This window comes from Myotis daubentonii, chromosome 7 (assembly GCF_963259705.1).
Source record: "Myotis daubentonii chromosome 7, mMyoDau2.1, whole genome shotgun sequence".
Classification (NCBI taxonomy): Eukaryota; Metazoa; Chordata; class Mammalia; order Chiroptera; family Vespertilionidae; genus Myotis; species Myotis daubentonii.
In genome coordinates, this window is record NC_081846.1 from 13,468,797 (window position 1) to 13,484,261 (window position 15,465).

General features: G+C 41.0%; 1 protein-coding gene across 9 annotated transcripts in view; it reads right to left on the minus strand.

The window, feature by feature from the left end:
• The window catches only part of CMKLR2 (chemerin chemokine-like receptor 2), a 54,986-nt gene that overhangs the window by 4,302 nt on the left and 35,219 nt on the right, over positions 1-15,465 (minus strand). For 4 of the 9 annotated variants that reach the window (XM_059702892.1, XM_059702890.1, XM_059702893.1 and 1 more), the window contains 2 exons: positions 15,101-15,188; positions 1,638-6,950 (listed from right to left, as the gene is read on the minus strand). In XM_059702892.1, coding sequence (XP_059558875.1) covers positions 5,883-6,947 — 1,065 coding nt within the window. In that variant the 5' untranslated portion in view covers positions 6,948-6,950; positions 15,101-15,188 and the 3' untranslated portion in view covers positions 1,638-5,882. Of the gene's footprint in view, positions 1-1,637; positions 6,951-13,112; positions 14,352-15,100; positions 15,189-15,465 lie in introns of those variants that run through there. The other 5 variants (XM_059702891.1, XM_059702895.1, XR_009453738.1 and 2 more) reach the window with 3 other exon arrangements.

Consider the following 15,465-nt stretch of genomic DNA (forward strand, 5'->3'; position numbering starts at 1 on the left):
ATAGCAGCTAAAAAACAATTTAGTCATTGACATATTCAAGGGATTGGTACTAAATAGCTTGACCAAAATATTAAGTTTTAACAAATAGTAATGATGAACTAATGATCGAAAATTTGGTTAAAAGTAAAAGGAATTTAAAAATTTAGAATAGTGAGTTGAAGCCACAGCTGTCTTGTAAATCTTAAAAAGATAACAGATGAAATGTCACCAAAATCTGACTCCACAGCCTTGAATGAGAAATATATTTAATAGTATCTTTTAATTTCATATTTTACAAAATAGATAATACATTAACATAGTTCAAAATTCAAGAGGTTATATATGAAATCGCCCATCTTCTAGGCCTCCCGTTCACTTCCATAAAAGCAACCAACATTACCAGGTTCTTAGGTCTTTCCAGAGCTAGGCGAGGCAAACTCGTTCGGACTAACTGCAGCATACAACCCAAACCGTGTGTACTTTGCATTTTGTCCATAGAAATAGATATCTTGGAGTTCATCTGTATCTTGGATATTCATGTCAGTACATAAAAATCATCTCCATTTTTAAGTTACATAACCCATTGTTTCATATCTTATGTAACCAGGCTATTTATTAGATTTTTAAATTGCTTTCAATTTTTTTGATATTTATGAGCAATGCTCACATTTGCATGTGAGCCAGGATACTGAATGAACTGTTTTTGAACCCATTATTTCAGAGGGCCTAAGTATATGTAGACAAAGAGATTTTTTTTTTCCTGTTTGTCTTTGGAGTGGAAGACAGGAAAAATTAGAGGTCACCTCTTTTTGCATGCCCCATAGGTGATTACAATAACAAATCGTGTTATTGTGATCAGCATCCCCGGCGCAGGGCTGGGTACAGTGTGGGAGGGAATTAAACATGATTCACTCAGCATCACTGTTAAGCTGCTATAAAAATACAAAGAATTGAAGAAAATTACTATGGGGAGGTGGTTCAAACACATAACAATTTTAAAAAGTATAAAAGTCATTTTGTGATTAAGCAAGCAACCCAAAAGTTCAGAAAGTCAGGGAAAGCTAGAATAAAGAAAACATTTTTAGAGAAATTGGGGCTTAAACTGGATAGACTTTGATCAGTTTGTGAAAAAAGAAAGAATGTTCGAGAGAGAGAGAATGTTCCAGGACGGTGTGAAAGGCAGAATGATAGACAGACCTCTGGGAGGCAATTCAACCAGTTTGGCTGTGTTTTGCAGTGTGTGGAATTATATAGGGTGGGGCCAGGTTGTAGAGGCATTTGTATTAGACGCTGGCTCATTCACGGGGAGCCAGAGAATGACAAAATAAAGGCAGAGCTCTGATCTGGACATGGTGTGGATGGAAGCAGATACATAAAAGGACTGTTATAATCCTAACATAAATGGAAATGACTGCATGTGGCATATATACTCAGTGAAATATTCTATAAGCTTAATAGAATTACTTTTAAAAATAATGGACACTATAGCAGCATGGAAAATGCTGGATTTTTCATTGACTATTTTTATCAAAGATAAGCTTATAGACAAAGACCCAAATACAAAAAGAATTGCATTTGTGTTTTGAGACATATGTATTATCTACCCCCGCGTGCGCCAGCCGCCCCCCCCCCCAGCCCCCGCAAAAAAAAAAAAAAAAAAAAGACAAATACAATTTGGCAATGGCAATTATTGTCCTTAGGATAAAAAGGTTAAAAAAAATACACGCCTCATATACATTGTCTAATTTGAACTTCATAATAACCCGAGGAGATAAACAAGGCAGACACCGTTATCACCATTTATAGATTAGAGGCAGTACTGAAAGACGACTTGCCTGATTACTCATCGAGTGAGAGGTCTTCAGAGCCCACTAATGTGTTGGTAATAGAATGGGGAAAGTTCTTCATCCCTGCTTTTATACAATTTAATCCCATTTCATCAGTGTAACCCTTGCTTCGTACCCTCAGGGAGAGTGAGAAGGTATCACTTAAGGGTAAACTTAAATTGGAAATGGAGACTGGTAAACAGACATCCTCTCATTGCATGCCCTGTGTGATAATAGTTGCATTCAGGAAATATCCCAAATGAGTCTATCGTTTGGAATTTCATTGGCCTGAATAGTTTTCAGGAAAGTAAAAATCAAAGGAAGTGTCCATAGACTTATAAATATTCATTGCCCATATGTAAGCATAGTGAAGAACTATGGATTGCTCTTCACGCCTGACATCAATTCCGAATCTCCCATCTTCACTTTGTCCCTATAAAATGGGACCATTGTCTTTTCTGAACACAGCCCCGTGTTTTCCAATCTCCGCACATTTGCTCTTGCTGTGCCATCCATCTAAAATAGCCTCTTTCCTCACCGCACTTTGTCAAATGGTAGTCATTTTTCAAAATGCACTTCAACTACCTCTTGCAAGAGGTCTTTTGTAAAAAAAATTCTGTTCCTTCCTGCCCCTTGCAGCCTCCCAGCACATTATTCTTTCGCAGTACTTATAAACTGTCTTGTTTTAAAGTTGTCTGTGTAGTTACCTGATTCTCCCTATGGAATTTTGATGTTCATTCAAGAGGAGAGGAGGAAGGGATCTAACATTTCCTAAGCGAGTTCCAATGTCGGAACATGCCAGGAATCTCACTGAGTAAGGATAATACTAGCTAATCTAGCTAATTTTTATCAGGAATTTATAGGGCTAAGTACCACTTTAAGTGCTTTTAGGTGAAGCCCTGTAAATACCTGCATCAACTCATTTAATTTTCCCAATAGCCTTATGTGGCAGATACTATTGTTATACCCATTTCACAGATAAGGAAAACTGAGGTCTAGAAATATGAATTACTTTAGCCAAGCTCCCAGTGCTAGGATGTGTTGGAGCCATAATCCAGATCTAGATAGTCAGCCTCCGGAGGCCTTGGGACTTGCCCTAGAGCTATTCCTAAGAGCTTCCTCTCACTGAGGAGGAGGCAGGTCTGTCTCAATAAGTCTGTGCTCACGTCCCTGAGCTTCCTGGGATTCTTTACCCTCCTCCCAACTAGGCCCTGAGCTCCCTCGCTTCCTCTCCAAATTGCTGCAGTGCTTGTCCAGCCTCCCACTTCTGTCTTTTTAGTCATTCATCCTACTCTTGGCTATTAGACCCCTAGTAAGCCTCATTGACCAGATTCCAACCACCGGGGAGGAGGTTTGGAGTACCCAGTCCTCGGTCTAACTGTGCGTCCTTCTATTTTCCTCCTTGGATCTTCCCTCAAACTGAGAACAAAAAATTATTCTGCTGGAAAGTACCTGTACTGGTTATTGCTTTCTCCTAGTGAGTCCCAATCAACATTCCCACTGGCAGCTATTTTAAAAGCTACTACACAGGGGAATTCTTAGCCTGGGGCCTAAGGCCTCCCTGATATTTTATTTAAAAGCATTTTTCTGTAGAAAGAACCCATAACTTTCATTAGATTCTTAAATGAATTCCTCTAAGACCTTTGTAAACCTTCCTTAAAGCATTTTTCTTTTTGGAAGCTCCACTCCTCACATCAAATATTGAAACATAGTGAAATCCCTGTTAAATATATTTTTAGATAATTATTAAATACTTCCTTTGACCAAGTGACATGAAGGTATATTTTATAGACATGTAATTAAGTATTTGTTTTTACTTTTTCAGTCTTTTTTGTATTCTAGATCCAATAATGTTTTTTAAGATCTCAAATATCGTCATAGGCCCTTGCAGAGTTTACAAGCCTGCAATACTGTACCCATTGAACCAAATTCGATAAATGGCTCTGCGTGGGCTCCTAACCCACTAAGGTTAGAAAGCACCGCCTTGAAATGTAACTTCCAGAATACCACCTGCTCCATTGATTTCCTTCTGCTCTTGGCTGCTTAATCCCTTTCCTGCTCCTCAACTTTCTTTCTCCCATATCCTTGAGTCTCCATTTGCTCAAAAAAGGATGAGACTAAGAAGTTGTTTTTTTTTCTTGGATCCTCCAGCTTCTCTCCTGATCCTGGGAACCCAGGACCTGTCCCTCAAGGGTCAAAGGGAACCCAGAGTGGAAAATCTCAAACCCTGGTGGTGGAGGGGTCAAGGGTAAAGGCTGCACAAAGAGCCTTTCTCTCCCGGCCTTTCCTTAACCTACACTGCATAGGGCAGAAACCATGAATTTGGGAATGATCAAGTTGAGGACAGGCTGAGCTATGCCACACATTTTGGTGGGATAATTTCCAAAGCCAGACTTACTTGTTCCATGGGGCTAACAATAAAGAACACAGCCAATAAATGACCTGATATTAGCATTTCCAAAACGAAGAGATGAAATAAAAAAAGGATGTGAAGGGGGATAAGGACACGTAAGTAATACCTTAATAAAGAGTTTTTTAAAAGGGTGTTAAATCAAGAAATAACATAGCCCCCCTAATAACTTTCAAAATAAAATTGAGAAATTATATATAATTAAGCATATTTTTTAATTTGCAGTGAATAGCAGAATTTATACTCATAAAAGATGAAGATGTCAGCAGGGACAAAAGATAGGAGCAGAATCTTTAGGGAACCTCAAAGGCAAGGACATAGAATTCCAATGTTTCTTTACCTAGATGCCATTTCTTTTCCTGGCTCTCCTATGGCCCTTATTACTATCTGCCTTGTTCTGTGATTGTTTCTATGCAACTTAAATCTCACTCTCTAAACTGTAAGTACCTTATGATTCTTGGCATTCTCAATGTCTATATACCATGGTTCTGGTATCTCTTCAATACCCACCGATTTGCTAAAGGAATAAATGAAAACAGGGCAGAATATTATTACAGTCTATAAGGCAACAGATTTTCATCTGACTTAAAGGTTGCTTTATTGGTGCCTATATAAAGATCATTATAGAAATAAAAGGCTTGTATCTGCTTTGACCAATAAAATACTAGTACAAGGGAAGTGATACTGTGTTTGTGCAGGGCACAGCTTTTAGGAAGACTGGAAATGTCCACCTTGGTTTCTCAGAGCTCTAAATTGCCATTTAAGAAGTCTGGCTACCCTGAGGTGCCATGTGGGAGCAGCTGTGTGAAGAAGGGAGAGGGAGAAAAGAGAGACGAGAGTGGGGGTAGGAGGGGAGAGAGGTTGAAGGGAGGGCAGGGATGGGGAGAGAAGAGGGAAGGGAAGAGAGCTGCTCAGCCAGCCTCCAGCTGTTGGAAACCTCAGCCATGTGGGTATTCCCAGTCCAGCTGAGGCTCCAGACACTGTGAAGCAGAGAGGACCCTCTCTTCTGTGCTTTGTTTCAATTCCTGGCTCTGAATTGTGAGATGTAATACTACTAAATTGTGGTTTTAAGCAACTAGATTTGGGGGCAGTTTACGAAGCATTAATAACCAACTGGCTGGGTGGGGAGGGGACATCTGTAATACTTTCAACAATAAAGATAATTTATTAATAACCAACTGGAAGAATGTTTTAAACTACTATAACCAACTATTAGTTTAATTCATAAATGTATATGCCAAGGTTACATGAAATAAAGAAGTACACGTTGCATTTTAAGAATTTGTCTAATAGGTTAAATTAAAGTGAACTTAAGCAAATTTAATTTTCCATTTTTCAAATGAGTTGATCACATATTTAATATTAAGATTTAGGACTTAGAGAAAGTTATTAAGATTTTTAAAATAATAACTGATCTCGCCTCCACAGTGGTCATTAATCCACTATGGTATAATTAGCAAGAATGACACATAGTATAAGTGGCAGGCGAAAAAAAAAATGGAGATCTTTCCTTCATTTTATATCCACACAAAAACGTGATGCTAACAAACTGACCAAAAACAACAAAAAGCTATGGTCAGCTCGGTATCTTGGAACCAAATAATCTGAAAGCATCTGTCAGGGGACCCACACGAAAGCCTTATGCTGATTTGTGGGAGAGAAGGCTTTCACTGAGCTGTTTCCTGGAGACCCGACTTCTTGGTTTCAGAGCTCCTAAGCTGCTCGCCCACCGTGCCAGAGCAGCTGACTTCCCACAGCGTGTACTTTAGTATCTCAGCAACCGAGGCTCGAAAGCGCGCTTGGAACTTCTTACTAATTAGAACATAAAGGATAGGATTCAGGCAGCTATTGAGGAATGCCAAAGCGGTGGAGAGGGGGAGGCCCGCTCGCAGCACCTGCTGGTAGTAGCCACCGTGGTGTATCGCGAGCTCCCAAATGTTAAATAAGTGGTAAGGAGTCCAGCAAATCAAAAAGGCCAGGACCAACGCTAGGATGGTCAAGGAATACCGATTAGAGACCAGGATGCTTTGCTTCTTCACCTTTAAGATGAGACACAAATAGCAAATGCTCATTGTCAGTAAAGGGGTAAGGTACCCATTCACAAATTTCACCCAGGTCAGAACATGGTGCCTCTTCAAAGCGAGGTCAGAATCATGCTCGTGGAAATTTTGGTAGCAAACAATGTGGTTATTCATCTCCACAGTCTCCCGGAAGTATAGGGAAGGGCCACCGATTAGAGAAGCCGAAAGCCACACGAGCACAGTAACAATCTGGGAGTTCCTTAGCGTTCGGTGCCGATGGGCTACGACAGGATGGACCAACTGGATGTAGCGATCCAGGCTGATCACCGTCAGGAAAAAAACACTGGCAAACATGTTCAACTGGGCGATGAAGGAGTTGGCCTTGCACAACCAGAGGCCAAAGGGCCAGTGGAAATTCATGGCCACATAGGAGATATAGAGGGGCAGGAAGAGAAGGAAAATGAAATCCGCCACAGCCAGATTGAGGAACCAGAACGTGGTGACTGTCTTCTTCCACTTGAAACCCGTGAACCAAATGACAGTGGCATTTCCTGGAATGCCCAGAACAAATGCTAAACAATACAACACCAGGGAGACCCAGTGAGCAACTTCCAGGGGGGCTTTCTCTTCCAAAGGAGACTCTGGGGAGGAATAGTCCAAGGAATAGGAGTAGTTCTCAAGTTCTTCAAATGTTTCCTCTAGATCTTCCATCACCTCGAGAAGTGGAGAATGAGGAAATCAATAGCAGCAGATTAAAAGAAAAACACACACACAAAAACAATTTTCAAAAGAACAAGACATGTTCAGTGAATAGGAACATAAGGATAAAAATATTTCGTCTATGAACTGGAGAGAGTGTATTTCTTAGCAGTATTTGTGATTATACTCCAGATGTCCAAGTGTTGGGGGACCTCAGCTTCACTCTGATTATTCTCAAAGCTGTGAGAGTTCGTTTTTTTATAAAGTATTCGGTAAGGGCTAAGTTAAAATGACTGTACAGGTGCAAATCCTCTGTTCATAATGCTTGCGGGGCTGACATTCAAGGCATTTATTAGGTTACTAGAGGCCCGGTGCATGAAATTCATGCACTGGGGGACAGGGGGTCCTTCAGCCTGGCCTGTGCCCTCCCGCAATCTGGGAACCCCATGATTGATCGCCCCACAGAGGGAGGCCCCGCCCACCGCCACCACCTGGGTAGCCTGGGCCTCCCTCTGCAGGGCAATGGTGGTCCCCCCCCCACCCCCACCCCCGACCAATCGCATCGCGCCTGCCTTAGCAGCAGCAGTCAGTGCTTAGTTGCCGTGGTGCCTGCAGCGGTGGTAGTCAGTGCTGGATCGCCGCGGTGCCGGGACCCAGGACTGACTTCCGCTGCACGCACAGCCTGGCATTCAGTCATCCGTTTGGTCATTTTGGATGTTACAGACCCTGGCTCTTTATATATTAGGATTCCTAGGCATGTATTATTTATGGAAGATGCAAAAAAAAAAAAAAAATCCCCACCAAAAACTAGGTTAATACTTATGTGGTGATGACTTCAAAATCCCTGTTAGTAACATGACTTCTTAAGTTCTAGACAGAGTTTCAACTGCTTTCTCAACCCATCCATCCGGATGCATAAACAAGCACTAGAGACTTTTAACCACTATGTTGCACCCATGGATCTTATGTTTGTGGACGCAAACATGTTCATCAGTATCATATCAATATGGAAAGCTTTTCAACCAGAAGGAGTCTTTTGGAGTAAACTTGTCTCTGGACATTTAATTTCTCCATTAATTGCCTATAGAGTACAATTAAGCTTTACTAAATTTTTATTTTACTAAAATTCCTTTGTTTTGAATGAATTTCAATTAATTCCTTTCTACCTTTACAACAAAGATTTGATTTATTAATTGGTTTTATTTTGTTTCTTTTTGTCCATACCAAATTTTATCTATTGTAATTTTGCCCAAAGTAAAGGGGTTTTGTTTTTGTTTTTTCCTTGCAAGGCCCATTTTCCTGGGTTGAGACTTAAATGTCAATATTCCAATCAAAACAAAGTTTACTGGGTACAATTTTAGCATTATCCATTTTATTTTGTGTTATTTCTATTAGTATTCAAAATCAAATAGAAAAACAATTAATAGTTGTATTCATTTCATGGAGCTACCATCATTAATGAAGCAAATATGTAAGATTATAACAGGGTTAGAAATGAAGAGTGAAAACATCTTGTGTTGCTTGCTCACTGGCATCTCACTCTCAATGACTAACTCTGGATTCATCATCCTACCTAAAATCATTCGAGGAACTTAGCAGGGCATAATTAAAAAACAAATGCAATTCGTTAGCGTCTTCCCAAACCAAGACCCAGCCAACTTCTCTTTATTTCTCAATATTCAGCTCACATGCCACCTTTTCTTGGGAACATTTCTGATAGTAGCTTCCCCCCGATAATTATAACTTTTACTACAAATAATAGTCAATGTTATTGTGAATTTACTAAGCACCAGGCAAAAATAATTTGATCATCAAAAGACTCTTATACAGTAGGTAAGTACTATTATTATTTGTGTTTATGAGAAAGGATACTGAAGCTAGGAGAAGCACAGTGACTTGCCCAGGATCCTGCAACCTATAATTGGAGAATTGGCATCTAAACTCAGATCTGTTGAACCCAGAGCCCAAGCTCTTAACCACTACAACATTCCCTTCCCTGTCATCCTATTCTTAACATATTTGATACACTATTATCATTTATTTAACTTTAATTTTTGCCCTACCAAACTGTGAACCCCTTGGAAACAATGTCATCTCTATACCCCCACAGTGCCTAATAAAAGTCTTCACATATCACAGGTGCTTAACATGTGCTTAAGACATAATTGGCTCTCTATAAATCCTGTTTAGAACCAATGGAATTTTAAAGACTCAGGTTAGAGTTTGTGAGTTCACCTCACAACGTTGCTGCCACAATCTCTCTGGCTGTGATCCACAGCTCTATCCCCAGGATCTCAGCTGTTCCTTAACATTAAGTTCTTTCCTTCACGTGTCCTACCTACTCCCGTGAGCAAGACTTGGCTTCTTTCTTGCTGCCCTATTCTTTCAGGCCTGAGGTCTTACTCCACTCTCCCTGCTCCTTCTGATGGCTGGCCCTCTCCAGTGTCAAATCATTTCAACTACATGTCCTGTTTTTCTGCCTGTATATTAGGCCACCCTTACCTTCCTGGTGCTTAGGACCTGTATTTAGGCTATTAGCAATTCTACACCAAATGGCCCGGGTGGTGGACTAAATCACCTTATCAAACCCCAAGCATTGAGTAGAAGAAACCTCATTCCCTAAGCATGGACAAGCCCGTGGAAAACCCCTAATTGCACACAACCACTATTCTCACCATAAGCCAGGAGCCTCCCACCTCCAATGTCATTACTGACCCAAATGATCACAGGGCCTGATGAAGGACACCACCACCCCTCTTCACAATTCTCAGGGTGAGGCAGTACCTTGAGGATGAGGGATCTATCTGAACAGAATCTCTTCAAATAGAAAACTGTACGAGAAAGGTTCTTAATCTTCCGGAAGGCAGAGATGCTGACTAGGTGCCAAGCCCAGTTTAGGCGAGGGGAAAGGTCTTCAAGAGGAGCTGGGTGCTGCCCAGCTGAATTGTTCATGGGAAAGATAAGCTTGGCGCTCCCCCACGACTCAGAGCAGATGTTTGTGTGTGGAGGTGATGCTAAAGGTAGGGGTGAGATGGAGAAAAGTGCAAAGTAAGGCAGAATTTAACACCTGTCCCACCCAGGTGAGGGAGCTAGTCAGGTGGATATTTTCAGGCAAGTTTTCAAGGCAGAGGAAACAGCCAGTGCATTTCAGGAACACTCTTTTTTAACCAATGAGACAGAATATGGGAGTTTTTGCAATTGACTATGGTTGGCTGGTATGTCGCCTGCTTTATAAGAAAAGGGGGGGCAGATCTTGAGTTGTGATGATACTGGAGCTATACTGTGTTGGCAGAGTTAAGGTTCTCTGCCCTTTATTTCATTATCTAAATGTCCCAGGAGCAGGTGGTGGCTGTAATGGGCGCAGTAGTCCAGATCCGGAGATAATGGGGTTTGGGTGAACCGAAGAGCAGTGGACTTGCTTTCAGTGAAAGGCAGATTCTCAGTTCTAGCCAACTGTTTCCATGTGGAAAATGAACACTTAGTGTTGCCAGAGTTTTTGAAGACTCGCTGAATATTTATATTTTTAATGTGAAAAGTTTCCAAATTCTAAATTACTGTTTTAAACAAAATAGCTATGGGCCACATTCAGTCCAGCTGCAAGTTTGTGACCCTTGGGGCAGGCAAATTTCTAAGTTTTGAGCTTTGTTAAGGGGAAATCTACACATTAAAACAGAAGTAGCCCCACCGAGTAGCTCAGTTGGTTAGAGTGTCACTCTGATACACCGAGGTTACAGTTCGACGCCCGGTCAGGGCACAGAAGAATCAACCAGTGATTGCATAAATAAATGCGACAGCAAATCAATGTTTCTCTCTCTCTCTCTCTCTCTCTCTCTCTCTCTCTCTCTCTCTCATATAAAAATATCCTCTGGTGCCCTGACCGGTTTGGCTCAGTGGATAGAGCATCAGCCTGCAGATTGAAGGGTCTCAGGCTTAATTCCAGTCAAGGGCATGTACCTTGGTTGCAGGCACATCCCCAGTGGAGGGTGTGCAGGAGGCAACTGGTCGATGTTTCTCTCTCATCGATGTTTCTAACTCTCTATCCCTCTCCCTTCCTCTCTGTAAAAAATCAATAAAATATATTTTTAAAAAATAATATCCTCTGGTGATTAAAAAAGTAACACAATACATATGAGAATGGTGTGAAAATGCAATCTCAAAATAATATCTGCAACCTCAAAGTAAAAATATGATCTACAAAAGAACTTACCACCTTGTGCATTCCTGCCAATTTAAATTTAAGGCCTAAACTTAAAGAGATTTGTTTTCAAACTTTTAAAAATTGATATTTTGCTGTATCATTAATCATGTCATGTTATACTTACCTGTTCATTCTTGGTGAGATAAGAAAGGGCAAAAAGAGGTTCAGAAAGAAAATATAGGGGAAATCTACTCAGTTTAACCATGTGGCACATGCATCTGTGTTTTGGAGAAGTGATGGGGGGATGGGAGTGCAGACTCAGGTGAAACTGGGGGGATTTCTGGGCAATGGAAAGGAGCCTTGTTGGGTAGTACCTGGAAGGAGGATGGATAGCAGCCAAAGTAGGTAGGTCTTTAAATGCAGACCCGAAGGAAACATTGTCATTTATTTAAGATATTTATTTAAAATATGCTTTAAAAAGATTTTAGAAAGAGAGGGAGAGGAATAGAGAGAGAGAGAGAGATCAATTAGCTGCTTCCTGCATGCCCCCTTCGGGGATTGAGCCTGCAATCCGGGCATAGGTCCTAACCGGGAATCGAACCTGCAAACTCTTGGCTCATTGGTCGACATTCAACCACTGACCCACACCAGCTAGGCCCATTGTCCTTTATTAATCAGTCAAACCGTGTTAGCTGGCAGTGACTTTCCATTGAGATATTGTATGGTTTTTATCAATTTGGAAGCACTTGGAGAAACACAGTAACAATGCCAGGATGCAGTTTTTAGACTTGACTAAAAAGAGAAAATAGCTACCGTATTTGTCTTAAACCATATGTGCTGCTGAAAGGCAAATAAATAATTCTGACTGAAATAAAGACTAATAAAGGTCTACATGATCATAAAATCTTTTGAGTGGCCACTTCAGTAAGTGGCAGGCTGCAATGTGGACATGAATATATGCAGATCCGCCCAAGACTGTCAGGAATGTGCAAGACATGCTTGGGGTGGAGCAAAGTTCAGAGAAGCATCCCTGAAATCTGTAGTTTTGGCTTCCAAAGAATGTGAAGAGGCATATTTACTGCAGGGATTCGGCTGCAGTGAGGACCCAAGTTTTCACTTTCCTGGGCAGCATTTACCCAGATGCTCAAGTGGCAAATGTCTAGTTCTGGAGCACAGAATTGCTTCTTGAAATTAAACAAATTGGTTTCGGACCCATTCCGATTTACTGGATGGTAAAGCTGAAACTCTTTCCTGAGTAAATAGATTTCAGTGCAAGAGTTCTGGCAGAAAGTGTAGTGATAAATAGTCTAAGAAATCCAGATGACTTGGGGAAAGGACATCTGGTAGAAATGTGTATCATTAAACTTTTCAATGTGGTTTTAAACGAGGCTTGGCTTTAGAGGGAGGCATTTTGTTTATCTACCTTGACGAACACAAAGATGCCTTCTGGCAGAACATTTGGTGAGTGCAGAGAGGTTTAATTTAGTTCCATAATGTTGAGTCAGATAGGTTTCCAGGGACCATTGCTAAAATGTATACCTAACAGAATCTTAAGAAAATTTAGGCTTTAATCTACTTTGAACAGAGAAGGATTCAATGTGATTGACCTTTGGGTATGTGGATTGCCTGTGTAAGGTTCCCCCCAGACACACTGGTAAAAAAAAAAAAAAAAAAAAAAAAGAACTCAAGAGCTGAATGTGTTTCCTGTGAAAACCATAAGGGTCCTTGAGGGAACATGTATTTTGCTTCTGATTGATGACAGGAATGAGTTGAATGAATCAGTGGACATGAGAGAGAAACTCTCTGGTGAAAACCACAGATCCATGACCCAGAAAACATATGTGGTAAGCAAACTTAATTTCTCAAGGGCTGTCTTCTTAGGGAAGAGACAGTTTTTGAAAAGTGTGTGTGTGTGTGTGTGTGTGTGTGTGTGTGTATGGCATAAGGATTATTTTTGAGGCATTGTTCAGTGTTTTCCACTAGCTATCAAATATAAACTGTATACCACACTCCAGATTGCACTCAGTATGTTTGGCACCAGTAGAATGTTTGGCGGTCCTCTGGGTGAACAATCTCAGCTTGGAAGGTGTTGAGGCATAGCAGTGTTTTATAAAGATGCCAAGGGAAGCCAAGGAGGTTTAAATGGAAACTGGAGGTTGGGTGTGATACTGACAGCTACTGCTGGTTCGTAAGAGGTAGAGAACAGTGATTACAGATTGTACCCTCTAACCCCAACCCAAGGCATAGCCTATTCTTTAATAGAGAAGTATGTTGCCTAACTGTAGCTCCCATGTCCTTTATTGCTTAATGTCAGACATTAAAACAAATGACAATATTCCTTGGCATATTAGGATGAATGGAAACTTTTTGGTTTGGCTGGAAAAGAGACAACAAGAAAGGGGAGTGTTCTGGTAATGAATCCTTTGACTATCATGCTTCAGCATTTGGATTTTACTCCATTGCCAGTTGGGAGCAAATAAAAAGGTTTGTAGGAGGGAGTGACATCATCAATCTTTGTTTTTGTAAATATCATCTGGTGGCAGTTTGGGAGGATGTTGTCACAACTGAAGTCAAAGATGGAAGGGCCCTAGGCAGTGAGAGTGAGAATGGAAATGAGGGACATTTGAGAGACATTCACTTAGGACATTAACAGAAGTTTTCAGGAAGCTTAGCTGAACGAAGTATATCCTTCACAATAACTTCTTTATTGGGTTGGCATTGAAAATCAACCTCAAATAGAAAAGCTAATTAATTTTAGACACACAATTGTCTTATTCACTTTTAAAGGCAGCGAGGTTGGGAGTTTTTCCTTTACGAACAAAAAGTGAGAACAACTGAATCCAGTGGAAATGAAATGATACCTATTTTCACTCTACTGGGATCAAGGTCTTTTCATAAAAGGCACTTGAAGGCTGACCATGCTTCACTTGGACAGTTTAAGAAGACACCGCACGTATTTGAAGAGGCAACGCCTAGTTAAGTTCCAGCTGTACTACTGCTCCACCCAGCTGTTAGTGTCCCCACTTGTACAATTGGGATGACTGTTGATTGCTGGGAGAAAGCAGAGTGAATGATTAACCTTGGGCCAGGGAGAAACTTTTAGGCTTTATTCCTTTTCAAGACCGTAAGATAATAAACACAGGTATAATTTAAATATCAGGGAAGAAAGTGGTGTATGGACTCTGGAATCAGAATGCTTGCCTTCAAATCTCAGTCTTCTGCTCTTCCTGGCTATGGAATCTTAGACAAACCACTTACTACCTCAAAATCTCCGTTTCCTGAAAATAGTAATAGTACTATTACTACTGTAATATGGAAATAGTAATAGTACGAAGTCATAGAGTTACTGTGATGATCACATAAGGAAATCCTCAAAAAGTGGTGGTCAGCTCAATAATTGCAGCTACCACCCTAGTTGGTGTGGCTCAGTTGGTTAAGCATTGTCCCATGCACTGAGAGGTCATGGGTTCTCACGGGTTCAGTTCCCAGTCAGGGCACAGGCTGGTTTGATCCCCAGAAGGGGTGTGCAGGAGGCAGCTAATTGATGTTTCTCTCAGATTGATGTTTCTCTTCCTCCCTCCCTCTAAAATCAATTAAAAAAAAATATGCCTGCCTTTTGAAGGTGTTTGAGTTGGGGGACCCCTGTGCCCAGCCCCCAAATGCCATTATTATTCCCATATCTGGCCAAGGCTGGTGAGAAAATAGAATACTGCATTATATTTCTCTTACTTCTCTCTTTTATTTATTCCCCGCCCCCCCCCCCCGGAAATCTACAGCATCTTCCTATTTTTTAAAAATATATTTTTTATTGATTTCAGAGAGGAAAGGAGAGGGAGAGACATCAATGATGAGAAAGAGTCATTAATTGGCTGCCTTCTGCATGCCCTCCACCGGGGATCAAGCCCACAACCCAGGCATGTCCCCTTAGACTGGAATTGAACCGGGACCCTTCAGTCCACAGGCTGACGCTCTATCCACTGAGCCAAACTGGCTAGGACTACTTCTCTCTTTTAAAAGAGCAATTTACTCACCTTTGAAGGATGTAGTCTAACCTTGTCCAGATAGTTCAGTTGGTTGGAGCGTTGTCCCAATACACCAAGGTTTCGGGTTCAATCCTAGGTCAGGGCACATACAAGAATCAACCAATGAATGCATAAATAAGTGAAACAACAAATTCATCTCTCTCTCTCTCTCAAATCAATAAATGAAATAGTAATTTCATCTTTAAAAAAATAAATAAAGGCCCTAACCGGTTTGGCTCAGTGGATAGAGCGTCGGCCTGTGGACTGAAAGGTCCCAGGTTCGATTCCGGTCAAGGGCATGTACCTTGGTTGTGGGCACATCCCCAGTGGGAGGTGTGCAAGAGGCAGCTGATCGATGTTTCTAACTCTC